This window comes from Chlorocebus sabaeus, chromosome 23 (assembly GCF_047675955.1).
Source record: "Chlorocebus sabaeus isolate Y175 chromosome 23, mChlSab1.0.hap1, whole genome shotgun sequence".
Lineage (NCBI taxonomy): Eukaryota > Metazoa > Chordata > Mammalia > Primates > Cercopithecidae > Chlorocebus > Chlorocebus sabaeus.
This window is the reverse complement of record NC_132926.1, coordinates 48,637,129-48,664,237: the sequence shown is the minus strand read 5'-3', so window position 1 is coordinate 48,664,237 and position 27,109 is coordinate 48,637,129. Positions and strand designations below refer to the sequence as shown.

The following is a 27,109-nucleotide window of genomic DNA, read 5'->3' as shown; positions in this document are numbered from 1 at the left end:
TGCTATCCACCCCACCCTGATGGCCATTCCTTCTTCTTTTCTGCAAGGCTGTGTCCCATGGTGGCCCTTTGTTGTCTTGGGGGTTGAACTTCTACCTTTCTCTCTTAACAGAGCAGCTCTTCTGCCTTCTTTGCCTTTTCTTGGCAACAGAGTTTGGCTCTCATGCATTTCTCTCTAATTGGTTAATCACATTGTATTGACTGCAACATTAGAACTAATAGTTCAGGCCTTCCCAATCATCCTGACCATGTCACTGGCATACTGACACACGCCCTTGAACAAAGGCTTCATCACACAAGAAGACACACTATGACACGCTGGAGTTTTCTTCTATTTCAGTTGCAGCCCTGCATGCTTTCTGGTGAGCACACTCTAGCTACCGAGATGAAGGCACGGGAGGCTCCGCTGTAGGGTCGAGCGCGTCAGTCAGTGGCTGATCCTTCCCATGGTCTCTGGATACACCAGTGAAGGCATGAGGTGAAGTCTCCCAGGTCAGCTGGGAACAACCAGGGACACTTGTCTGGGGCTGTGTGAGGTTCGTTCTGGGCTCTGATGGAATATTGCCGTCATGTATGCTTTTTAACATACTGAGTCAAGAATTAAGTGTGATCTGTTGAAATTCCCATAAGTTAGTCAAGAAAATTAAGTGTACCTCATCATTTACCCTTTGCAATTTTTGGTAACTATAGTTGAAAAAGTTATTTAGACACCTTCTCATTTCAAGAGCCCCTGTGCTCACCTAAGCCTTGAGTTCCTCTTTGTCAGATTCTCTGATTTCTCTGTAGAATGTGAACGGCTCATCTTTCACTTTTTTTCCCAGCCAAGGATACATGGGTGGTGTATTATTTGAACCCTTGCCTAGCAGAAAATACTTTTATTGTTTCCACACATGGATCACCATTTGATAAGTGTAGAATTCTTGCATCATGGTCTTACCACTTCAAAACTCTACCAATAATGTTTTTTTCCTTTATATCAGACAGTATCTGAGACTCACCTTTCACACAAATGTAACTGAAGGGGAGAAGCTTCCCCTGGGCAAGTCGGCCAGCTAAAACCACTCGAGAGCCCCCAGTGCAACACCAGGTGGTTTTATTATGTCTGCTTTGTTTTTCTCTTCCTGGACACTTCAGATCAATTTAATTTTTTTTCGAAACCTAAAATTTTAGCAATTATATTTTGATTTATTTGATAAATCTTTCAGCATAGGGCACTTTTTTTTTTCAGATCTCTCTTTGCTTATTGTGTCCATTTGAATTGCTCTGAGGTCTTTAAGATAACCAATCACTATTATTTTAAATCTTTTATCTCTGTCTTACATATCTATCATCCTCTCCCACATTATTTTTTAAATCTTCTTCTCATTTTCGATGTATTTGGGCAGCGGTTTTCAAGTTTGTTTTCTGTATTGGAACAACTATGATTTCTGTATTGTTAATCTTTTCTTTTACTGCTTGAAGTAGAAAAGCAACTTCTGCAATTGTATTTCAGGTTCTTTATATTCTTTCCTTACCTCCCCCAGCTTCTATTTTATTTTTGACTGTGGCTCAGCCAATTTACAATCCCATTTTTTATCTCATTTCAGAGTTCATGTTTTCTTGAATTGGAAGAACACGTTGCTGTCTAAAATGTGCTTCTGTTTCTTGTAATAATTTTTCCCCAAAGCATGCTCTTTTGCTGCATCTTAAGTGTGTGCTCTCCTCCTCCTCTGTTGCAGAAGCCAGCTTCACCTTCATTCTTGTTCAGACAGGTCTGTTCAGGCTTCACCTCTGTTTACTCTCACCGCCGCCCAGTGAGATTGACCAGACTGGAATTACAGCTAAATCCATGGTCACTGCCATGACATACTGCACCTGGAGAGGGGTCTTAACTTCCCTGTAACCAGCATTCATGGATAAACAGTTGAGAGACGCCCTTGAAAATCTGGAGTTTTGCATGTGGGTGGGAAGGAGAACAAGCGAGCTCACTGTCTACGGAATTAGGATGATGTGTCACTGACCCTTTCTGGTCCCATCTCCACCCCTACCCTGGTGACCCCTTCTGAAACTTTCTCCTTGGTCTAGGATATTTCTTCTTTTGCAGCTTTACAAGAGACATCTTCCTCACCCCTGCTTTCCTGTCCATCACCCACCTATCCAGAAAGGTTCTGCCCTTCAGAACCTCTGATGGCTCTAATTTAGGGTTCCCCAGCCATTGGACAAGTTTGAATGGGGAAAAGATTAAAATCTCAGAAATGAGGACTCATGCAGACCCAGGTCTGTACAAGCTCCACCTGACTGGATACAAGCAAAGATCTCTGCAAATCCCTATAAAAATACCTTGGATTTATTATGTTTTGATGGAAATATGGATCACTGGATGAGGCACACAGCATCTGAGAAACAGAGACAAAAATGGGGTGGAAGAAGACAGAAGGAGACAGAGATGTACAGGTGTATTAGAGGAAGAGTCAGAGAGCTAGCCAGGCAGAATGAACGAGGGAGGCAAGGGCTCAAAGAGGCATTTGCTAGACCACTGTAGACTAGGCCTTTGGGCACACCTTAGCCAACTGAAGGGGGCATGGGGTACACTGAACACAAGCAGTGGAAGAGAAAGCACAAGTTCCCTAAGGAAGAGAGGAAAAGAGAGATGGCTGCTAAGTCCCCGGATGAGCCCTTCTTTCCAGCTACAAAGAGAAATGCATAACTTAGATCACCCTGCTTATAGTAAGTGGATGGAGTTCACTGCATCTGGCTATTTTAATTACCTGCAAGCAAAGTGATTTTGCTACTTTCATTTAGAGGAGCTTTTTGAAAGTAGTTTTCACTCCAATTACTTTCATTAACAAGTGATCAAAATGCATCAAAGCAGAAATGAGCACAAGAAGAAGAAAAGCAGAGGGAAGAACTCACTAGGAGATGTTCAAACCCAGTAGTCACTGTGAAGCTCTGTCTTCCCTCAGTAGCCTGGAGAACACATGTGTTCTGGATCCGGCCCTCACGAGGCACCCAGGTGCAGGACTGGGCACAAGCTCACCTACAATCAGGAAGCATGGGTGGCTCCCAGAGACCCAGGATGCTGTACAGGGCTAGGCCCCAGCTTTCTGTAGTTCTGTCCCTCAGTTCTCCTGGCTGAGGACTCAACTCTACAGACCTTACATTCAGTTGTTTGGTGGGGCCTTGTTCCTCACACATCCTCCAATGAGCCTGCTCTGCTGGGAAGTGTTTACTCCTGAAGACACTCTCTGCTGATGGAGATGAGCCGTCATTTACTCTCCCCCGGCTCACTGCCTCCTGACCCCCCTCATTTCTTTCAGTTAATTTGATACAGTGGCAAGTGCTCCTCCCTCTCTTTGGGGAAAAGAAGATGGCCCAAACTGGGTCATTGCTTCCCTGTCCAGAAAAGCAGGCAGAGAGGCTGAGTGCCCATGCCAGGCACAAGGCTGGGGCAAAGGAGGAAACAGTCCAGCCCCTAGGCCTCTGCTCAATTCTTGTACCCACTGTCCTCTCAGCCACCAGTCCCTTCAATGCCTTATATCACCAGGCAGCAGAGGAACCTGAAAGGGATCCCACATCTAGAAAAAAGCACGAAAGTTCTATCCTCGAGCTTGCTAGTGAGCATAAAAGACTTTGAGGCAGGCGCACAGAGTCCACGTATTTGAGTTGTGGCTGGTCTGACAGCTGCTGAGTCTATCACACAGATAATTAGATAAACTGCTTAAGCACAGAGATTCAATACATGGTGTCATTTAGCGGCTGCTACACGGGGGCCTTGATCTTAATTGAAGTCACAATAGGGGAGAACCTTAAAGGAGCACCAAATCAACTTCTTGCTCCAGTAATTAAACATCTGACTCGTGGTGATCATCTGAAACCTCTCGAGTGTTGGGCGTAGGGTCCACTCACATGGATCTGAGCACCTGAGCCCCCGGCACCCCTCCTGTCCACACAGGCCCTTCCTCAAACAGCCTCTTGTGGGGAAGTCACTGCCTCCCCTTGTCAAGGCCACTTCTGGGTGGGCCTCGTGGAGTAATGAGAAGTAATGAGTAATATAGCCTAGTGGCAAAGAGCTTGGGCTTCCAATGGCCAACAGGGTCCTGTGTGGAGATCAAGCACATCAGCCCTCCGACTTCCTTAGTTTCTCTTTGCTTACTCACCCTGGTCCAGCAACTCTGGCCCCTTGTGAGTCCCCAAATCTGCTAGACAAGCTTCCACCTTAGGATCTTTGCAAACTTTGTATTGCCACTGCCTGGGATACTCTTCCCCCACATATTCAAATGCCTCACTACCTAACCCCCCAGCCTCTTGCAGGCCTTTGCCCAAATGTCACTTCTCATATCAGAGGCTCTGGCTAACTGCCCTCCTGGCTTTATTCTACTCCATGGCACTTGTCACCATCACATAGACTTCATCTCTTGTTTACTGTCTGTTTCTCCCACAAGACTGTACCTATCATGTGGACAGGGCTCTGTTTTTTTCCCTGCTGTGTCCTCACATCACCGAATAGTATCTGACTCATAGTACATGAATGTTGCTGAACAATTGGACAGAAGGGTTCGAGCAGGACAGCACCATGGTCAAACTTCCATCTTGAAAAACTTATTCTAAATGCCATATGGAAAGTGGATTTGAAGAAGCATCTGACCTGGGGCTCAGAAAATAGCTAGGAGGCCATAGAGGTCATCCAGCCAGGAGATCATGGTGGGATGGACCATCCCAGGTGGAATGAGAGGTAGACTGAAACGTGAGGAGAGGTCAGGCAAGAAAATATGGTTGGGTCTTTTCTCATGGGACAGTCTGGGTCTTTGAGGCATAGCTGGAACTGTGAGAAGAGAGCCCCAGGGGACCCACCTGGAAGCAGCTGGTATAGAAGGAGGGGCCTATGGAGAGTCAGAAGGATGGGGGCTGGTCTCCAGAAGACAGTGGAACAGGTTTGCAGGGAGGATGACAGAGCTCCCTGCAGGAGGGATGCAGCAAAGCCAGGCCTGGAAAGTGCCTTCTTGGCATTTAGAAGGGTAAGGTGATCTTAGCAAACTCAGTGGCAGGGGTAACAGGACAGGAGCTACGAGCAGACCCTAGACAGCAGAATACAGGGAAGCTGCAGAAGTGGAGACAGCCAGTGCAGAAAACGCTCTGCGGCCTGAGAGGGAAGAGATGAAAGGCTACCTAGGAGGATGCTGGGACAAAATCCTGCGCCTTTGGGCTTTAGGGTGAGAGAGACGAGTCCGCCAGCAACCAACAGGAACGATGAGTGCACAGCAAAGGAGGGGTTGGAGAAAGAAGGACGGGGTGCCAGAAAACAGCAGGAAACAATGTGGGGGACTCGGAGGCTATAGCTTGTTTCCATAAGAGAAATCAATGCACCACGAGACTTTCTCAGCTCAATAACTTCTTAGCAATTTTTAATTACTAGAATGTAATTAATTCATTCAAAATGCAGCAGTTCTATAAAGCACACCACACATGCCGAACTGATAATATTCTTGCACATTTGCGACGTGCTCACACCAAGACATTTCCTTGCACAAAACCTAGAGGAAATATCCAAAGAACACACATGTTTGTTTTAAGTCACTTTTCTTGATCCTGGAAGCAGATACTGTAAACGGGACAACTGAGCTCCCAGGGATGCTGGACTACGGGGCTATGAGTGAATTTTCAGTTCAGTCAAATCCTAGTTGTTTTCATAGATGCTGACAGAATCTGTGGAGTGAGGAGGGTATCCAACATGAGAGACAGTCTGTAAAGATTCCCATTTGTGCTTAAGGTCTTGGAGGTATCTCTGGCTAAAGCAGGCCCCAAAGGATAACCCAGAGAGTGGAGATGTGTGGCATTTCTTTTGGCTGTAAATTCCTTGAGGTCAGGCCTGGTGTTCTGATCCTACTGGTATTCTCAGGTCCTGGTACAGCCTTAGCACCCAGTGGGCATTCAACAGACGTCTGTGAAGCTGAGTGTCTTGGCAGAAAATAGCCAAACCTCTTCTGTGGAGCTTAAAGCGAAGGCCAGGAACAGGGCTGGGTACAGAAAGATCCTTTTGCAAAGACTGAAAGAACAACAGCGGCCACTGGACAGAAATGTGGGTAGGCCCAGAGTGGAAGGGCAACTGGAAGAACAGGAAAGGGAGTCTGGAGAGAAAGTGGAGTCTAGCTTCCAGAGCCACACCAGGCTGAAGGTGGGCTTGTCCCCAGAGGCTCTGCCTGCTTTTGACCCCAGGTTCTCCTGGCAGCCTTCTGGGTATCTGTGGGTTTCCTACTCTTTCCTTAGAAAGGAGACAGGCGTCTGGTTTCCTGTTGTCCAGAGGCCCTGTGAGTTTGGGATGATTGAGCCAGTTTTCCCTGGAGAAGCTGTAGCTGGCTTCTTAATGACCTGTAGAGCAGGGAAGCCCCGCCCAGCAGTGGCATGCAAGGCCCTTTCCACTGCCCATGGCTCCTGAGCCTTCCTTCTGCACCAGGAGGTCTCCTGGGGGAGAAGCATAAAGCAATTGCATCTGTTGGGAACGTGCCTTGCTGAGACCTAACTAAAAACAGCCCCAAAGCTGTTGGTGCCTTTGAAGGGCCTGTTGCAACAGCAAAGCCTGGGCCCTGGCTCGGGTCTGCCTGTGTGACTTGGGACAGGTATTAGCTCTCTCTGGGCTTCAGGGTCCCTCTTTGGGAAATGAGAATGTTGCAGTAGCTTACCTGACACTGGTCAGCTTGAGTTCAGACTACCCTGCTTGGCACACAAGGCCTTTCCCCAGCTTGCTGTGATCCACTTGTCTGCCTTTATCCCCAGCTATACTCTCCCCCACACCCAGGATCCCATAATCACTTGCTCTTGCCTGAGACTGGAGGTACCTCGTGCTGGTACCCCTCGAAAGCCTTCTCCATCCTCTCAACCTAGCAAACCCTCCCTTGCCCTTCGAGATCCACCTTCAAGGTCTCTTCTCCTCCAGCACCTTCTCTAAACATTCTCATCCTTTCAAGTTGGATGAATTTTTACCCCAGGCTCCACTGGCATTTCCCGAGAGCCCGGAGGTACATTCTAGGAGCTTTGTCCGGACTGGGGATCAGAGACAGCTGATTCTCCCCTTGCTTTTCTACTAACCTGCTATATGAACTTCAGTGGCTCCTTACATGTCTTTTCAAAAAGCAAGACAGTTGGAGAAAGTGATCATTAAATTTGACCAACTGGAGGTCAAATTCTAGGCATTCATTAAATAAACATGGAGGGCCAATGTTCTTCTCTCCCCTCATTCACAGGAAGACCCACCACCCCTGACCTCCTTGCTCATTACAGAGTTGTCACATAAACGGGCAACGGTCTTATAGCCTGTTGCATCTGCTCCTTAAACAAGCCATGGTGTTACAACGGCATCACCATCATCCCTAATGCTGTTGATACTGCTTAGAGAAGAAAGCTCACTGCACGCCAGGTGCTGCTCCTGTCATACGACACTCTACGAGGTAAGTGCTGTTATTACTCCCATTTTACAGATGAGATAAATGAGGCACAGAAAGCTCACGTGCCTTGTCCAAAGCAGCACCGTCGAGCATGTGCCACATTGTCCCATCAGCCTGGGGCTCCCTGATGCTTCCTCAGGCCCCAGCACCTCTTGCTGTAGGGACTGCTCCAGCAGTGTTACACCAAATCCCCTATCAATGCCCTGCAGCAGGATTGCACACATCCCAGGAAGTGAGTCTCCTGCTGAGAGCTGGACTGGGCTGACAAAACTGGGGATGTGAGCAGCTTTCCCTGGCAGGACAGGAAAGACTTGTGGAAGTATAGAAATGCCCCTGGAGGTGTGGGGCCCAATTTAAATTCTTAAGGTAACAAGACTCAAAGTAACAACAGCAACAAAATAACAAGAAGAAAAATAAAAGGCTCTTAGGCAGCAAGCTCTATTTGCTCTGCTAACTTGCAACAAAATACTGAGTTTTTATGCCTGTTTAGTAACAAGAAAAAGAGATTTCTTAGTGAGCCAGTAGTATGTTTAACTTGTTTCCAAAAATGGAAATGACTTCCTGTCTTTCATTAGCTTGCGAACTCTCCTCTGAAGCACCAAAACTACCTGCAACCACCATCAGGCTGAGGAAGCTGAAGGGCCCCCTTAAAATGGAACCTCCAACAGTCCCCTATCTTCCATAATTTCATGGTTTGTTTGAAAAACTGCCCAACTATGACATTGTGTCATCTGGTATAATACAGCCCTGGCTTGGTGAGTGATTGCTGAAAGGGAAGCTCATCTTCTTGAACAGCGTAGGAGATAAAGCGTGAATTCAAAACCAAGAAAAATGAGTTTAAAAGTGCCAACTAATACACAAATAGGAATGCGATATCACAAGATAACTTTGAAAACACAAACTCTATAAGAAGTTAAACAGTGAAATCCATCCAATATCTTGGCATTCTCTTGGTAGGATTTGGTGCTGAGGAAAAATGAGACTCTAATTTTGCCACAAGAAGAGATACATCTTTCCCATACCCCCTTTTGCCCCTGACTTTCAGTGAGATCCTGCTTGTGACTCAAGAGATCTGGGATCAAAGCTGTAAACTCTAGCTGCAGCAATCCTTTTGAGTCTGGTTGATTTCCTGTACATGCTAATGATCCCTAAATGATATAGTTCATTTTACATTCACAAGGAATCCCATTGCCATAGCAACTGGAATGTGATACCAGAAGTTTTCTTATAAATGGGACTTACAATGCTGCCTCTTATCCCTTGCTGGGTGATGAAGGCTATGTGTCCCCCACCACTCCTCAGGAGAACCCCTTCCCCAACAGGAAATCAGGAGCTCTGGCCACAGACAGGGAGCTCCGAACTGCAGTGACTTAGCCCAGCACAGCCCATCACCTCTCTTCTCTTGCTTCACACATTCCAGCTGCACAAGGAATTGTCCTAATATTGACTTCTGGGGGCAGATAAAGTCCCACAGAATGAAGTCACAACTTCTTCTTGTAAAGTCTGATAGAAATAGAGAATGAAAGATGGATGATTTTAGAATTTTTGCTTGCATGAAAAACAAGGTTTTTTTGGTTGTTTCCTGTATTAATAACTCCCTGGAAATTTACGACAAATGACAAACTGTCATCCATGGACCTCAAGCTGTTATTAAATATTCTGCCATTGTAGGGTGGGGACTGTAGGAACTTGTTCATATTCTCCTTTGTTCCAGGACCGCCCTGTCCCCACAAAAGCTCCCATGTTTCCTTCTACCCCCCGCTGGAGCCATGGTTCTGGTCAAAGTGAAGTGCTCACATCATGGAACTCATCTCGGGGCTGGCCTACTTTCCCTTCATCAGGCTCCTGTGAATGAGCGCCCAGATCTTTCCTGTTTGCTGGGCACTCCCTATGGGAATGACCAAGAAGGGAAAGCAGCCCAGCTCTCCTGCCCTCCCATCAAGACTACAGCTGACCCTGAGGGTGAGGCACTGAAGGCTTTCAGTGGAATCCAGACCCAAGAGGCCACCTGCAGAAAGAAAAACCCCGGCTCTAGGTGGACACTGCTGGGACAGGCCCCAGCAATGAGTGTCTGCTTGACACTGTCTTCCTCACCCACTCTCTAAGTACCTTTTAAACAATCGGGGCGCAGAAATCTCTCCCCACACTTCCCAGGCAGAGCCCTTGTTCCTGTCTCTGCGTTCTTCAGAGTTTGTGCATCTGTCTACTCTCAGCGTGTGGCCATGCTGGATTAAAATAATGACGGCACGGCTCACGAACACTAGATCCATGCAATGCATCAGGCGGTGTGCTAAGTGGTGTTTGTGCAGCCCCTCTTTTACTTCTCTCCAGGGCTGCAGCAGGTGGGTACTGCTGTTAGTTCCATTTTACACCCGAGGAAAAAGCCCAGAGAAACAGAGTGATGATCCCAAGGCCACACAGCTGGGAAGTACTGTGTCTGGAATCGGTGGGTTCTTGGTCTCGCTGACCTCAAGAACGAAACCGCAGACCCTCGTGATGAGTGTTATAGCTCTTAAAGATAGTGCACCTGGAGTTTGTTCCTTCAGATGTTCAGATGTGTCCGCAGTTTCTTCCTTCTGGTGAGTTCCTAGTCTCGCTGACTTCAGGAGTCAAGCTGCAGACTTTCACCGTGACTATTACAGCTCCTAAAGGCGAGGCATCTGGAATGGTCTGTTCTTCCCAGTGGCTTTGCGGTCTCGCTGCCTTCAGCAGTGAAACTACAAACTTCCATGGTGAGTATCACAGCTCTTACACATAGCATGGTCCCAAAGACTAAACAACAGCAAGACTTATTGTAAAGAGGAAAGAACAAAGCCACAACACCCCGCAAGGCATCCCAATCAATTGCTTTTCTGCGGCTGGGGCAGCCTGCTTTTATTCCCTTATATGACCCCACCCACATCCTGCTGATTGGTCCATTTTATAGAGAGCTGATTGGTCTATTTTACAGAGAACTGATTGGACTGTTTTGACAGGGCGCTGATTGGTGCATTTACAATCCCTGAGCTAGACACGGAGTGCTGATTGGTGCATTTACAATCCTCTAGCTAGACATAAAAGTTCTCCAAGTCCCCACTAGATTAGCTAGACACAGAGCACTGATTGGTGCGTTTACAAACCTTGAGCTAGACAGAGTACTGATTGGTGCGTTTACAATCCTTTAGCTAGACACAGAGTGCCAAACAGAAAAGTTCTCCAAGTCCCCACTAGGTTAGCTAGATACGGAGTACTGATTGGTGTATTTACAAACCTTGAGCTAGACACAGGGTGCTGATTGGCGTATTTACAATCTCTTAGCCAGACATAAAGTTTCTCCAAGTCCCCACTATGTTAGCTAGATACAGAGTACTGATTGGTTTATTTACAAATCTTGAGCTAGACACAGGGTGCTGATTGGTGTATTTACAATCCCTTATCTAGAGAGAAAGGTTCTCCAAGTCCCCACTAGACTCAGGAGCCCAGCTGGCTTCACCCAGTGGATCCCACACAGGGGCTGCAGGCTGAGCTGCCTGCCAGTCCCCTGCCGTGCGCCCTCACTCCTCAGCCCTTGGGCGGTGGATGGGACAGGGCGCTGCGGCACAACGGGCAGCGCTGCTCGGGGAGGCTCGGGGGCACAGGAGCCCATGGCGTGGGGGAGGCTCCGGCAAGGCGGGCTGCAGGTCCCAAGCCCTGCCCTGCGGGGAGGCAGCTGAGGCCGGGTGAGAATTCGATCACAGCGCCAGCAGGCTGGCACAGTTGGGAGACCCTGCCGCACCCTCTGCAGCTGCTGGCCCAGGTGCTAAGCTCCTCACTGCCTGGGGCTGGTGGCATCCGCTCCCGCTCCGAGTGCGGGGCCCGCCGAGCCCACGCTCACCTGGAACTCACTCTGGCCCGCCTGCGAGCGCAGCGTGCAGCCTGGGTTCCCGCCTGCCCCTCTCCCTCCACACCTACCCGCAAGCAGAGGGAGCTGGCTCCAGCCTCCGCCAGCCCAGAGAGGGGCTCCCACAGTGCCCTGGTGGGCTGAAAGGCTCCTCAAGTGCTGCCAGAGTGGACGCTGAGGCGGAGGAGGTGCCCAGAATGAGGGCTGCTAGCATGTTGTCACCTCTCAGTACCAGAGCTGGGATGCCACCCTTGGTCTTTCTGGGAGCTCACAGGCACCACTCTCCACCAAAAAGGGGTCCTTAAGAGAGGAGTTCTGCTATACCAAGTGGGGGGCAACTCACAATCTGCGAAAACCTCAATGAGTCAGAAGGATTCGGTGGATAAATTCAATCAACATGAAGCAGAACTGAGCCCTGATCTGCTCAAGGCTGCCTGACCCCCCCTTCACGCCAGCTTGTTCCCATCCCTCCTCACCTCGGTGGGTTTTGTGGTGGCTGGTTTTCCCCTCCCATGAAATGAGAAATGTTGTTTGAATAACCGATGGTGAGGGAGGCTGTGCACACTCTGATGCAGAAATAGAAACCTTTAGGAAGATGCAATTTAGAGGATATTGGAAACCAGAGAATGGAACATCAGTCTATAAAATTCAACACAGCCAATAAAGCTGGAGCAACTGGTCAAGTGTTTTAGTGTGCACGGTTGCAGAGGAATTGGTGGCACATGGCCGGGCAGTGCTTCCAGACTGGGGACGTTTTTCCTAGGCTCATTTTGGCCTCATTTCCATAATGTGTCTCATGATCTCTGAAGCACCTCGGCATTAGCATTATAAGCACAGCCGTGAAAGTGTCCAAGACTATTGTCATCACCAGGTGAAGGCACCTTTCCCAAGCCCTGCCCTGCCTAGCACTCCATGCTGCCACGACTGCTAAGTGGAGTGGCCCATTAGGTGGGTGCAGGTGACACAGGTAGATGTAACAGAGGCAAACACACCTTTGCTCCACCACCTCAGCCGTGAATCCGCCTCCACACACGTGTCATGCATCACACCATCCTCAGCGGGGGTCTGTGAGGGTGAGGCAGGAGCTCTGCCCCTTCCCACTTGGTGCCCAGGCCTCTACAGCCTGAACTGCTCTCAAGCCTTTGTCTCCCAGTGTTGCAGACACTTGGCAAGTCTCTAGTCCAAGCATCCTTCTCTCCTCCCTGCACAACCTAAAGCACTTTCCTGACCTCATGCAACTCCAGGTGGGCTCTCCTAGCTCAGGCTGTGTGGGCCTGTTTCCGTCTGCCTGCAAGCTGCTTCTGTATTCTACACATTTCCTAATTCATGTATACCCATTTTGTACACAAATATTTGTACACAATAAATACTTCTACAGGCCATGGCATGTACTATTTACCAGGGCCACATCAATCAACACAGGATGTGCATTCTGACTCTTGTATCTTCAAGCATCTCAGAGCCATTGAGCATTTTCTTGGCGCAAGGCACTGTACTGGGTGCTGCAAATACATAAGCGCATAAAACAGCCATAGCCGCTGCCCCGATGGCTCTTACCGTCTAATGGGAGCTGGTACTTGCCTTCTCTTATGACTCAATCTCAGCCCAAAGCATGAATCCTTTGGCCCCAGCTCCATGGACATATTCTGATGTCCACTCAGAGGCTTCCTTGTCTTGCTCAGAGGTATTTTGGACAGGTAAGACATGGGATGCCTTCCCAATGACAACTACTCCAGGCCAGAGTTTGTGTTCTTGCCATGCTGGGAGCCACTGTGCTGGTGTCTGCCTGACCACATTCTATGAACAGCACAGCCTCCTGATTTATGGGACTCTGTGCAGAAGGGTAAACATGGTCCTTGTCACAACCTTGCAAAGGCCCACCCTGTATGGAGAACTGGGTAGTGCCCTGTTGTCTCGTTACTAGTGAACCTGTACCAGCCAGGGTTTAATTTGACCTGCCTGGATTCTGCTCCCCAAGAAGCTTCCTCTAAGGCCAGGGGTCTCTGGAGGTGGTACACAGGTAGAGTATGCATCACCAAAATGCCACTGCTGCCATTTTATTACACACCAGTCTTTGTCTTTATTTCCTACAGATATGTAACTTGTAGACTCAGCACCCAGGTCACTTGTCAAAAAGGCATTAGAAGATCCATCACAAAACTCAAAACCACAGGGCAAGGGCCCTATTCCTACCTTTGAGGAAACAGTCCTTGCTGTGGATGATAGTGATCTTCTTTCCCAGGAGGCAAGCGGCACGGTGGAGCTTACAGTGGTTTTCATAAAACCTCCCATCAGAGCCGCACACAGGCATGTAGCTGGGCCTGCATGCCTCCAGGCACTGGCATTCGGGCTCCCCTGTCTTCCTGCTGAGCACGCACCGGCTCCCTCGGCTGCAGAACTTCTTCCCGCAGGAGGCTAGCAGCTCGTTGTGGCTGGAAAGCCCTGCCGGACACACAAACACAGAGGGTCAGCTACAAACACTCAGGGGGTCTGGGGTCAAGGGCCTCTTTTGTAGCTCACAAGCACAGACTCCATTTGCCTGTGAAGCCAGCTACTCAAGGTGGGGCCTGGGGACTTGGGGTCTCCTAGGGAGTCCCTGTCCCTCCATGAGGTGGCCATTGGTGCCAAGAAGGGTGTCCTGCCTTGCAGAGCTCAGGTTTCATGGCTGACTCCCTCTGAACATCTGAAACACAACACCTGCCCATCCTAGGACCCAGCTGGGGGCTTTTGATCAACTCTTGGTTCTTTCTTAGGCTTACTTTTCCTGCTTCCAGTTGAAAAATGAAAACACTCAGCCATTCTGTGCTCACAAAGAAGCACCTTACACCGAAGGACAAAGCCTGCTACCACTACTCCTAGGCTCACAGTCAGCCTCCCAGACTAGAGACCTATTAAAATCAATGACTCTTTAAAAAGCCGTCCCCCCACCCACCGCCTGCCTGCAACACCTTTTCCTTCCTTCCTTCTTTTCCTTTACTATATCATGACTTTGGACCAGGTTGTGTACTAGGCAACTTAGGGGTCTCAAAGATGAACAAGCCATGCCTTTTCCTCTTTCTGACTTTGTCATTCTGTAAGGTGGTGACAAGTATGCAGAATAGGCAAAGGGCATGGGAGCCAGGGAGCTAAGTTTGGGAGAAGTAACTGGGAGTGGTAGAGATGATGGAGGGGGTGATGTGCCAGTGGGCCCTGCAAAGGAGAGAAGAGTTTTCCCAGAAACACAGCAGGATTGAGCCAACACTCCCCCAGCCGCCCTGTGGGTGGCATTTGCAGGTCTCAGGTAGAAGACTAAATGTGAGTAGGAGTTTTGTACAGTGGTGGGGTCGGGGGGCAAGGTGTGATTTCTGGGAGACTTGGAGAGCCAAGCAGAGAAATTTAGATACTCTATTGTAGGCACTGGGGAGCCATTGCAGGGAGGAAGTATGGCATAAGAAGAAAGTCATGCTCCAAGTGTTCAGGAAGGGGGTGGGGGTAGCTGAGGTAGGGAGACCAGTGGCTAGCCATTTCCTTGGGGGAGAATGTGGTTCTCCAAGACACACGTCATCAGGGGAGACACCAGCAGCCTTTCCCCACCGCCCAGTCCTTTCTAGCACAATGTTGCAGTTATGGGCAAGAAGGTTGAGCCCCTGGAAATGGCAGCTGCCACATTGCTTGAGTGTCCCCTGCACCCTACAACACCCACAGTGAACTCAGGCAGCAGCACCCAGAGCTCACACACCAAAGAGGTCAGGGCAGCTGGAAAGGGCACGTTTAAGTAAAAGGCAAAACAGGCATCCATCACCAACATCACACTGCATTATGGGAGTCTGGAAATGAGATAATTGGCACATGTCACTGAAGGTACAAATGGAAAGTTGGGAATTACACAGGGACACCAAAAGACAACTGAAATGTGAATACAGATTTTTATGGCCTCAGAAGACTTTGCTTTAACTGTTAATTAAATCTCCATCAAAATACTCAGCAAGACAGAATGGTCCTAGTAATCATGAGCAAACTTTCAGCCCTAGCTCCTACCCATAGGATTAAAATGTCTAAGCAAAGAAGCAAGAGAAGAGAAGAGAAGAGAAGAGAAGAGAAGAGAAGAGAAGAGAAGAGAAGAGAGGAGAGGAGAAGAGAAGAGAAGAGGGAGGGAAGGAAGGAAGGAAAAGAAAAGAAAGAAAAGAAAGGGAAGAAGAAAAGAAAGAAAAAGAAAGAAAGAAATCTCCTTTTTCTTGTTTTTGGTTAAGTCTGCTTTTCATCATTATAGATTTAAAGGAAAAAAATCAGTTATTGGTAGATTAACTGCTTGATTCAATAATTCATTTAAATTCCTCCAACCTTGGCAAGCTAAGAAGTATTGACTTTTTCTTGAATCATAATAAACTAGAAGGTCAAATATCTCTGAGCAGTGTAAAAGTGCAGATCCTAAGCGGGCGGGAATCTCTTTTATCCACTTTGCTAATTGTCTGCATGTCACCATGAAGGCCCAGTGGCATTCAGCAGCCCCTCTGCACGCCTTCCTGTCAAGGTTGACGGTGGCGGGGAGGGAAGGAGGCGGAAGGCAGGCAGGCGCCTGGCAGGGAGGCTGTGGGCTGGAGGCCCCCCACTCACGGTGTTTATGGCTGCTTTGCCACAGAGCATGTTTGATTAGTGTGATTCTCCTGGGTTGTTGGAAAATGGGTTACCCTAGAAAGTGCTGGCGGCTACTAGAAGAAACTAACGCTCCAAAAATATCAGCCTTTGTTTCTCTCCCAAGACAGGGCCAGGACGCAGAGCATTGCCATCGGATCACTGTTTTAATAACCTTCCCAGGCAGATAGGATGCAACCCACTAATTGCCCATTTTGAAGAAACAAGAGGCAAAGTCTCTGCACCCTGGGCTCTGAGCCTGCTTCAGGGTGTGTGCCCTAGCCCCCATTGCTCTCTCCCTCTGGTTAAACCAGTTCCAAGTCACCCTTGTAGGCATTTCCTCTATGAAGTGCTTGCTACCAGCCCAAGTCCAAGTGTCCCTCTCTGAATCCTCCCACCCCAAAGTGCCTGCCCTGCCCTGCCCTGGCCTCAGGAGGCCCCACAGGAGCTGGGCGTTTCTCTTCGTGTGGCCCCAGTATACTCAGGTTTTAAGAAATGCAGAAATGTTCAGAACTGATCTCCTGAAGGCTAATTCAGTGCAGGTAAGAAGCCAGGCTAGGGGCTCAGATGGGGAGGCTGGTGAAGCCTCACATGCATTGGCCTGGTGGGGGTACATTTTCCCTTGCCTTCTCCAAAGCAGGCAGGAGGGAAGTGGAAGGATGGAGGTATGAGGGGAAGATGGATGTCTGTGGAGATGGGCTTTCTGGAGTAAAGAGAACTGGAATCCTGGAGAAGCAGAGTTGGAAGGGGCTTCAGAGACCACCTCCTCCAGCCCAGGCAGGCAAACCAAAGCCAGTTCATGGGGGGCTGGGGGAGAAGCTACTTTTTCCGACCCCTCCTTTGAAAGCTGTGTGTCCAGATGGTAGTGAGCGCCTCTGAGGCCCAGCATCACACAGGGCAGCAGGCGCCCACGTTTGCTTAGCTTGCTGGGGAGGCTCCCATGGCCTTCCCTGCAGGCTGCACTCCGAGGGTCAGTGTTAAGGAAACACTGGTGCCAACCTGTGGCTATTCAAGTTGTCAAGAACACTCAGGTTCTCCCTGACATGGAAATTGGCTGTCGGCAAATATTTGATTCCTGATTACTTGCAATTAAGACAAAAGTAGCATGAAGGCCCTGGATATGCCCTTCACAAAGGCCCCACAGAGGGTTGAGAATACTCTGGGTGGGGGAAGGCCCAGAATCTGATCCACAGCCCCAGACATGCTGACCTAGGGGTGGGCTCCTCATTAAACAAGCCCCTTGTTACCACTTCCTCCTTGTCATTAAAACAATGAATTCCCCACTCCTACTACGATGATGATAAAACAGTAATGGGAAAGGTAACCAAGTGAGACTACCAGCAACTGCCTATAGTATTTATGAGGACAACCACAATGCATGAAAAGTACAATGTGCTTAATTTATAGTCATCAAGAAAGCCATTTACTCAGGTTAAAAACTGATCATCTTGCCAAATAAGCTGCTTTTCAACACAAATTAAATTTACTGAACATGGTCAGAAATGGGAACTGTTACATTAACATTATGGCAGCAGGAGAAACAAGTCTATGGGTACCAGTTGGTGCTAAAGACTCCCGCTGTAATCTGATTAAGGATTCTCAATAAGAATGCCACAGACCCAGGACTGCCATGAACTGGGAGCATGGATAGGTACAGGTGGTGTAGTTGAGTGGTTGTGGAAGGCAAGCCTGTCTGGTGCCGGTGGAGGGCATAAAAGGAGGCTGAGTTCTGAGATGGGCCCCAGAGAGAGTGGGTCTACATCCACCTGGAGCAGGAAGCCCCTCCGTTGTTTCACCACAGCCAGCCACAACCAAGAGCACAGATAGTTGGGTAATTTTGCTTCCAAACTCTGACTCAGCCTCTGTAACTGCTTCCTGGGCCCAGAGAAAACTCACGAGTGCTCCCTTCTCAGGGATAGTGCCCCGAGTGGCAATGAGGGAAAAGCCACAAGCTCTTCCACTCTTGGATGCCAACGGCCTGCTGGCACATTCTTCCCAACACAGCTTTTCTGTGTCTGAGACCTCATCTCCAGCTTGACTACTGATGAGAGCCCCATCTCTCCTGACAAGGCCTTGGGAGCTCCCCGCTCCCATCTCAGCCAGAGGTTCTGCCTAGGCCTCCTCCTGAAGGCTGTCAGTGCCCCCAGTACATGACCTAGCACTCAATTCCCAACTCACTATGAGGCCTCAGTGAGGTGATGGCTTGGCTCCGAGGAGGCTACTCACTGGAAAGCCCAAAACTGGCTGAGAAGAGCAGGGTGTGAAGGCAGAAGACCAGAGGCAGTGTGTGCAGCACCAAGAACCTCAAGAACCTCATTTGCCACCTGCCACAAACCCCAGCCCAGCACAGCAGCTGTCTCCAGCTTCTGCAGACAGAGGTACTTGTCCAGCCAAGTGCCTGTCCATGGGCAGATACAGCCCTTTATACACGGCCTTATATACTTTATCCTCCAGGTCTTGACATACCAACACACAGGGGAGCGGCAGCCCTCACCTGGGGTCATGGTTGGGTTTCTTAATGACCCAGAGCTGAGGCTTTGCCTGTGGAAGAGCCACGTGCATGTAGCCATGTGCAGGTATGTGGGGTGCGCCTCCAGGGATTGGAGGCAACGGTCCCAGTATTCTTCCCTGCTTTAAGATAACTTATACTTTCACACGTGGCAAGGTGATCCAGGGACAGAGAGTGCCTATCAGTGTTGACTCTCTCATTGCAGAAACCACCCAAGTGCCTGGTATGCGGCTAGAGAATTCAGGATTGTGTGAGAACCAGGCAGAGGCCCCATGCTCCAGTCCCATGCCGTGTCTACCCTAAGACAGGGTGGGTGGCAACAACGGGGCACTTCCGGAGTGCCTGCTTGCCAGCTTGCCATCTGTCTATTCATCCAACAAATATTTACCAAGCACTCGCTATGTGCCAGTCCCGATTCCAGGTGCTGGGGATTCAGACAGAATAGGCCTCTATCCTCAGGGCACTACTATGACAGTGTAGGAAGACACACAAGAGGGTGAGCTGGCAAACAAGAAACAAGACAAGTATAGATGGTGTTAAATGAGGGGAAGGAAATAACTAGGGTGCTGCAGCGGGCACACTTTACTCTGGTGGTCAGGGAAGCCTTTCAGGAGGTGAGATTAGACCTGAGACTTGATGGTGAAGATGGCAGAGACCTGGGGGAAGGAGAGAGTGGAGTACCCTCGGGTGCCCTGGAACCTGGCATACAGGGTGAGGAGGCCTGGTATAAGAAGAGGCCTGACTCCTGAAGCCCTGCCCCAAGGTAAACATCACTAGGCAGACTCAGTCTGCAGGGAGCTGTGAGGCAGATGCAAAGTTTCACCCTGCCCAACTGTTCCACCTGGAAAGTGGGGTGAGGCCCCGCCACCCCACCACTCAGTCCTCCCAGCTGAAAGAGGTCTATCCTCCTCTTAGGGGCCAGAAAACTCTCGGCACCCCTCAGGGCTGCTGGTGGGAAGACAGCAGCCCTCTCTGAGCTCTGACCACAGGCCACCTTGGTGAGGGCCTCCATACTCCTAGATGCCCTGGGTGCTGGGGCTGCGTCAGGTCCACCTCCAGCCTGTAACGCCTCATTTATACTCAAGGGTTGGGAAGAGAATCTGTGATTCCTTCCAAGGACATAGGTGTGTTAACACCCAGCCAGAGAAGATCATGTGTAAAGTGACTATTATTTACTGAGGCATGCCCACCAGGCACCATGCTAAACTCTGAGAATCTATGTGTTCATCTGATGCTCCTTTAATCCTCCTCAAAGCTCTATTAAGTAGACACACAGGCCCTAGTCAGCACATATTTGTGGCATGAATATATGCCCATTTTACAGATTAGGAAACATGAGTCAAGTGACTTGCCTATGGTTAGACAGCAAGTAGGTGGTAGAGCCTAACTTTGCATCAGTCTCACTCCAAATCCCTCGAACTTGGGATAATCTGCTCAGCTGGCAATATGGTCCCTGCTTCAAGGAACTCATGCCAGGAGGATCTAGATGTCCATAGTGTGAGCTTCTCCAGCGTAAGGATACATCCACACATCAGCAACCCCGGCTGCAGGATGGCTGCTGCTCATCCACCTCATGGACACATAGCTTAGAGGCCCAGGTAGCAACTTCTCTAAAGGCTAGAGGTTTACAGGGCCGCAGAAGGAAGCCCTGCTTGGATCTGTGAACATCACAGGCCCAAACCCACTCCTTGTCATGCATGGACACCTGGCCATTAAGTCCCTTGCCTCCCACTATGATGTTTCCAGCTTCATCACCTCCCTGTCTCCACTCCTGCTATTTTGCCTGAAACTGGACAGGTGACTGCTGGGCAGATGTGATGTATGCTCAGTGACCACAGGTGATTTCAAACTCAACCAGTGAGCACAGCCTGTATGCTGAGGTTCTTGTGCACTTGATGAAAGCAGTTTGACCAGCTCTGAAAGACTTGACCACATTTTCTAATCCCAAAGCTCAACAGAAACACATGGTTGCCCATTGCTGGAAGGTAATGCAACCTGTCATGCATAATGTTTACAGATCCTCACCTGAGGTCTGACAAATTGACTTCAAAGTCAGAAATGCCTGGAACAAGAAGAGAGAAGGAACACCTTTCATCTGTCAGTAGGCCTCTCAATTGTGCCAAAAGAGTTTCTATCTAACCAATTTGTATCAAACCAAAGCACAAATAGGTTTCTACATATTGTCCAATGCCCCAGGGCACGGCTTTTGGAGGTGGTTATTTTTGGTCACAGTTGAAGATCAAACACTAAACACAAGTGCCAAAGCATACTTTTCAAAAACTTAAAAATGTGACTGTCATGAGAATCTAAAATGAGCATGTGTTAAAGCTGTGTTTGCCTTCTTAATGAGAGAGCCCACAGTGCAGATGCTGGTTCACAGGAGGACTGGAGGAACCACATGGGCACTGGAGAAAGAGGGCTGGGATGAGATGCCTAGGCTAGGACACAGTAGGTGAGTGACCTGCAGGGTAAGAAAACCACAACCTTTCGGGTTCTCTTTTCCACCAAAAAGAATCATGTGCATTTTTACTGGGAACAAATGTGAAAGTTAACATGTCACTGCAGTCTGGGCCTTTAATCAGTGGTAAATTGTGAGTTAAACAAAGACGTAACCCTCTAGCCTGGATCAGCAAATAATCGTTGGGCAGATCTAGTAAACAAGGTCCCAGAGGGAGGACTTGCCACCCTCTCTTTGCCTTATTCCCAAGTTTTGGATAATTTTCTCAATACCACCAAAATCCCTACACTAACCAACATCACCTGAGGGAGCTGCCAAGGACTCACATCTCTTTCTTCTGCCTGGGGCATCTTCCTTCAGAGCCCCCAGCCTCACAAAAAGACCCCAGAAAGGGAGGAACGTGAGGTTCCAAGTCACTTAGCGGAGACTTACTGAGACAGAGAGAACTTTCTCCTGGGAAAGGCCCCTGGTAGAGCAGAGGGAGAAGGCGCTGGAGCCAGAGGCCATGTTGCTGCGGTGGGAGCTGACAGAGCTGACAGGCAGCTCCTCTTCACTGGGGCGGGGGTAGGGGGAGTGCTGCAACAGAACTTCCTACAGTGCTTGTGTTAATCCCTCTGGGTCTCAAGTAACACAGTAACACAGTAAAACTTTGGCCTCCACCCAGTCCTGTGCTCCTTCACAGTTGATAGCTGTGTAAGCCCAGACAAGGTTCCACCATCTTTTCCCTATTTAAAAGCGAGGATAACAATGGTCTGCCCCTTACAGGATTGCTTTGAGAATTACATGAGATAATTCATGTAGAGAGCTTGGTGCTTAGTAAGTGCTCAATTTGGACACTCCGAACTGGTGAAAGGTTGAATAAATAGGACTGGAAAAGAAGTAGCCATTTGGTTTTACTGATTCAAGTGCATGCAAATGTGGGGTAGTTGCTGTCTTCGGGAGGCTAGCCTTAATGGAAAGGTGAACATATTTATGTCGAAAGTATTGAATGATTTTTAAAAAGGCAGATGCAAAATAGCATGCTTCAAAATACCCCAAGGAAATGCTTCCCTTACCATTTCCCTTGTGCCAGGGCTTCCAAGGTGGGGGAGTCTGAAATTATACATTCTCAGGGCAAAGTGACTGGAACTAACTCACAGCACAAACTGCAGGCTCCACTCAACACCTAAGGGCAGTGTCAGGTAGTCACCAGGGCCGCTGGCCTGCCAGAGGAACCCTGGAGCTCAGTTTCAAAGGCATCCCCCGACTTGGGCCCAATGCCAGCATATCTTGCAAACCTCTCAGGCTCACCTGCTACAGATAGGTCCTATGGTTTCCCTCCTTCTGGGAGCCCTTTGCACTGTGTGTCATCTTCCCATCTACTGTGTGTGACAACAGTGAAACTACCTGACTCACCATTTCCAGAGATTTCCCCCCAGCCTTCCCAGGCCTCTTCCACCTAAAGGATGCTGCCAGGCTGCTGGCCTGAGGACCCCACTCCTGTGGTTCCTTAGACAGAACAGCAGGCCCTGAGGCAGGGCCCCAGCAGCACCTTCACAGCTGCTCAGAACTCCAGGCTGGGCATCAGGCAGCGTCTGTGGTTTCAGGACTGGAATCAGGCTCCACTTCAGAGCTCAGCACCGGGCCTGGCACAGAACGGGCTGGGTGGAAGACTGAATGTGATGAAGACACTGCAGAGACCAAGATTGGCTGGATAGAGAGCTGAATCATCAATCAATGGTTTTACAGAAACAGACAGAGACCCAAGATTGGCTGGATAGAGAGCTGAGTAATCAATCAATGGTTCTACAGAAACAGACATGGTCACAGATTGAGTGGAAAGAGTGGAGATTGTAGAAAGCCCTTGGTGGGAGAACAGCGACCTGGGATCTACAAGGCGTGGCGAGCCTCAGTTTCCTCATGGGTACGTGAGAGGGCTGCATAGCGATCCCTGAGATCGAAAAAATCATCCCACATCTGTGAATTGAGGATGTACATCAGAGCCTGTGTTTTAACTTGGATGTCTTTTGGCGATAATAAAACTCCACAAACCTTTTTCTTTTCCGTCTATTTGTCTTATCAAGTTATCTCAACCGGCTTTTAAAGGGTTATTTTGGAGACCTTCTTGGGAAGAAAAGCTGCATAAAAATGTCAAGTACAATAGGATTTCTGCCCTTGGGAGAGTTTCTTTTACAAAATGGCTTTGTTTTAGAACACTTCCTCCAAATATATTCCTACCCCCGAGTTCCTTTTCTTTGCCTAAAGCCTCTTCAGCTTGCATCTGTCTTATTCCCTGTCACCAGCCCTCATTTTTCCTTCAGGTACTTAGCTCCTTTGTCACTTTCTCCAGCTCCTCTGGGCTCCTTCTGTCTTGGAGCCAAGGGGACCAGATGTTGCTGCTCTCCACGGTCTGCACCGTCTCGCTGATGCGCCACTATGTGGGTTCTTTCCTACTTTTCCACCAACTGATGATTCAAGGCCGTGACACCCCAGGCTGCCTCCAATTATTTCAAGAATCACTGTGGAGTTACTCTGTGAGCTGCCGTGATGCTCCTTGTCACTTTATCCTTGGAGACTTGCCAGCACAGATGGGGAGCTAAATTCTCCCAGGGCCCTTTACCTGCCATACAAGGGCCGCCCCGGTCCACACCTTGCCTTGGTTGGATCACTTGTCATAGATGTGTCTCATAGTAACAACATGCTTTTCTCCCTCATTCTACTTTTAAATAAAAAAACAGGGGCTCAATTAAAATATCTATTATTAGCACAAAAAACTACCATTTTCTAATCAGGAGCATTTCAATTTCTCCTCTCAAGGATCTGCCCTTGTCTCTCAATGGGATTATCAGCCATAAAAACATGCACTGGATAATATCAAGACAAAGCTTAGTAACAATATTGGACAATTTGATTTCATCTATTTTCAACTTCAACCCCCTGGCTCAACTGAGGCAAGCAGTGGCTGAGGCCTCTGACAGGTGGGCATGAGGGTTCTGGGAGGCTGGCTTTCCTGAATGCATGGGTAGGCTGGTCTGCTCTACCCCTGAGTCCAGGAGAGCACATGGAGACCAGGGGTCTCCACTGGGGCCTGACAACCTGTCTACCTCTACGAGAAGCTCACAGAGTCAGCAATTGCCCTATCAGGTACTTTCTGTGAGACCACCACCACCTCAAGGTACTTCAATGTTGCCTTCAAACAGGCTATGGAAAAGAACTATATACATCGGGAGCTCCAGCCTCTGAAAAAACGACTAGAATTACAGCTACTGCAGGGGAGGGGGGACACCTTAAATAGTGACAACAAAATACCAAAACGTCACGAGAATCAAGCGCAGCACAAAGAGGGTTTTTGAGGGAACTATGATTTTTGAGCCGACAAGAAAATCAGGAGAATTTCAGGAAAGAATTTAAGGAGATAATGTTCACTATTAAGACTTCAAGTCTTCCAAGGTTAAGAAAATCAGGGCAATTTAAGGAAAGAATGGTCACTATTAAGACTCCAGTCTTCCAAGGTCAAGTAGAAGACACATCTCAAAACCTAGAGTGAAAATAGAAATAAAGTCTTAAAATACAGTAATAATTCCATTTAAAACTTTAAGGACCAAGAAATAGAAGAAAACTCCTTAAATAGCCAATCACTAAGTGTTTCCAATTAAAATCAGGAGCCAGACAAGGATATTTGTTATCACCATTCTTATTCATAAAGGAAGTATAATAAGACAAGAAAATGAAATAATCATTAACATTTGGAAAAGAAAGACAGCTAACAACAATCTCTTTTTGCTGATTATGTATCTGTATACTTAGAAATCCAAGAGACTCCAGTGAAAAAAATATTAAAATTATAACAGAATTATGAAACTAGTTGGACAGATGATAAATATGCCAAAATTAATCATTCCTCTTAACAGTAGCAATAAATAATTAGAAGTGAAAAAGGGAAAAACCATCTACTCATAATCATGGTAAAAACTGTAAAATGTTAATAAACAAATTTGACAAGAAAGCCACAAGACCAATATAAAAAAAGGCTATAAAACTCTATTGAAGGTCATAAAATAAGATTGGAACATTTCTTATTTGTGGGTAGGAAGACATTCTCATAAATATACAAATTTAATGTGATTATTTTAGACTTAGATAAAATGATCTTAAAAAGTTCATTTGAAGTAATAAGTGCCCCCAGATAACCAAGAAAAATAAGAGAAAGAATGGTGTAGGGGGATGTGCCTTCTCACATACTAAAACATTCAAGCCAGAAAACTGCTGTGATAAAATCAATATGAGATCGACCTAGGAATAGGCAAATCGATGACTGCAGATTTGACAATAAAACAGAAAACAGGATCAAGAAATAAATCCCAATGTATATGAAAATTAGATGGGTAACAAGAGTTACCACTCCAATGGGAAAATGATAGCTCTCTGATAGGTGATGCTGGGTCAACCTGCTATCCACCTAGAATGAAACAACATTGGAAACCTATTTCACACCACATAAAAAATCAAATTTGAATAACTATAAATGTTTAACTTATTTCTATTAAATAATGAGTAGACAGAAAAGAACACTTATCCACTCTGTGGATGGCTTAAGCATTATCATACAACAAACATGGACGAATCCATTCATTTAAACAAAAAGAAATGTCTTTCATTTTGAATTTTCCCATTTGTCCCTCTCCAATTCTATTCCCTCATTGCCACTCAGAGATAGTCATTAGCCTGAATTTTGTGTTTATCATTATTTTGGTTTATCTCACCTTTGTATTTCTATGCAGTATGTTGTTTTACATGCTTTTGAACTTCATATAAATGAATCACACTCTGTGTACTCATCTGAGACTTTCTTCTTTTGCTCTCACACTATATTTAGTTACACCCATGTCTGCATATAGCGGTGATTCATTCATTTTCCTTATAGTACCCTCACATAAACATGCTATTTATTTAGTTTATATTAGATTATTTATTTGCCTTTTTCTGTGGTCCTCTTTCTCCCTTTTGTTTCCTTATTTTGAATCAAATACTTCACCCTGATTTTCTTCTTCTACTCATATAAACATTAAATATCTCTTTTATTCTTCTACTGTTTATCTCAAATTTTAAAATGTATAATTAAGCCAAAGTCTATAATCAACACTTTAACCCTCCCCATGAAGAACCTCAGAACACCTTAGAACCCTTCCTGACCTAACTATATGACAACACTCTATATTGTGAGTCTATCTTTATTCCTCATAATTCCTTCTTTTTTTTTTTTTTTTTTTTTTTTTTTTGAGACGGAGTCTTGCTCTGTCACCCAGGCTGGAGTGCAGTGGCATGATCTCGGCTCACTGCAAGCTCTGCCTCCCAGGTTCATGCCATTCTCCTGCCTCAGCCTCCTGAGTAGCTGGGACTATAGGTGCCTGCCATCACGCCCGGCTACTATTTTGTATTTTTTTAGTAGAGACAGGGTTTCACCATGTTAGCCAGCATGGTCTGGATCTCCCAACCTTGTGATCGGCCCACCTCGGCCTCCTAGAGTGCTGGGATTACAGGCGTAAGCCACCGCGCCCGGCCCATAATTCCTTCTTATACCTTAAATTATCTTTGTTATGTTTGTCTAAAATGTCTAGTTTATCCTAATTTTAAAGAGTTATTTATGCTGTGTAATTATTCTTACATTCATGTATTTTTTTTTTCTTTCAACTTGATGAACATTTGCCCTCTGGCTTTGTTGAGATGTCACCTGATAGTCTTTTCATTCCTTTGTAGATAATCCATTTTTGATGTTTGGATATTTTAACATCTTCTCTAGTTTTCTGCAATTTCTTTGTGATGCAAACACACATACTTCTTTGCATTTATTCTGCTTATAATTCATCAGGTTTCCTGAAAGTGAGGATTTCTGTCTTTCATCAATTCTTGAACATTCTTACCTATCTTCCATTAAATGGTATCTCTATTCCATTCTCTCTCTCCTTCTTTCCCAGGTATTCTAATTAGACATATGCTACAAATTTTCATTCTATCTCTTATCTCTGTCACATTTCTCATCTTTAGTTTTTCTATGTTGCATTGTGTATAATTTTTTCAAACCAGTCTTCCAGCTCTTAAGTTACCTCTTCAGCTATTTCTAACCTATTGTTGTTATACTCTTCCACTGAGTTTTGAATTTTGAATTTTCAGAAATTCTTTTTAGCCATTCATAAAGATGATTGGTCATTTGTAAAATCTCTTGATTTTCAATCATATTTTTAATTTTTTAAAAATACTAAATATACATATTTTATA

The 27,109-nt window shown here is 47.2% G+C and overlaps 1 protein-coding gene across 3 annotated transcripts in view; it reads right to left on the bottom strand.

Annotated features, from left to right (window-relative positions):
- Positions 1-27,109, bottom strand: part of FSTL4 (follistatin like 4) — a 424,691-nt gene that overhangs the window by 198,519 nt on the left and 199,063 nt on the right. For all 3 annotated transcript variants that reach the window (XM_073010695.1, XM_008014411.3, XM_008014412.3), the window contains exon 4: positions 13,470-13,718. In XM_073010695.1, the coding sequence (XP_072866796.1) occupies positions 13,470-13,718 (249 nt within the window). The remainder of the gene's footprint in view (positions 1-13,469; positions 13,719-27,109) is intronic.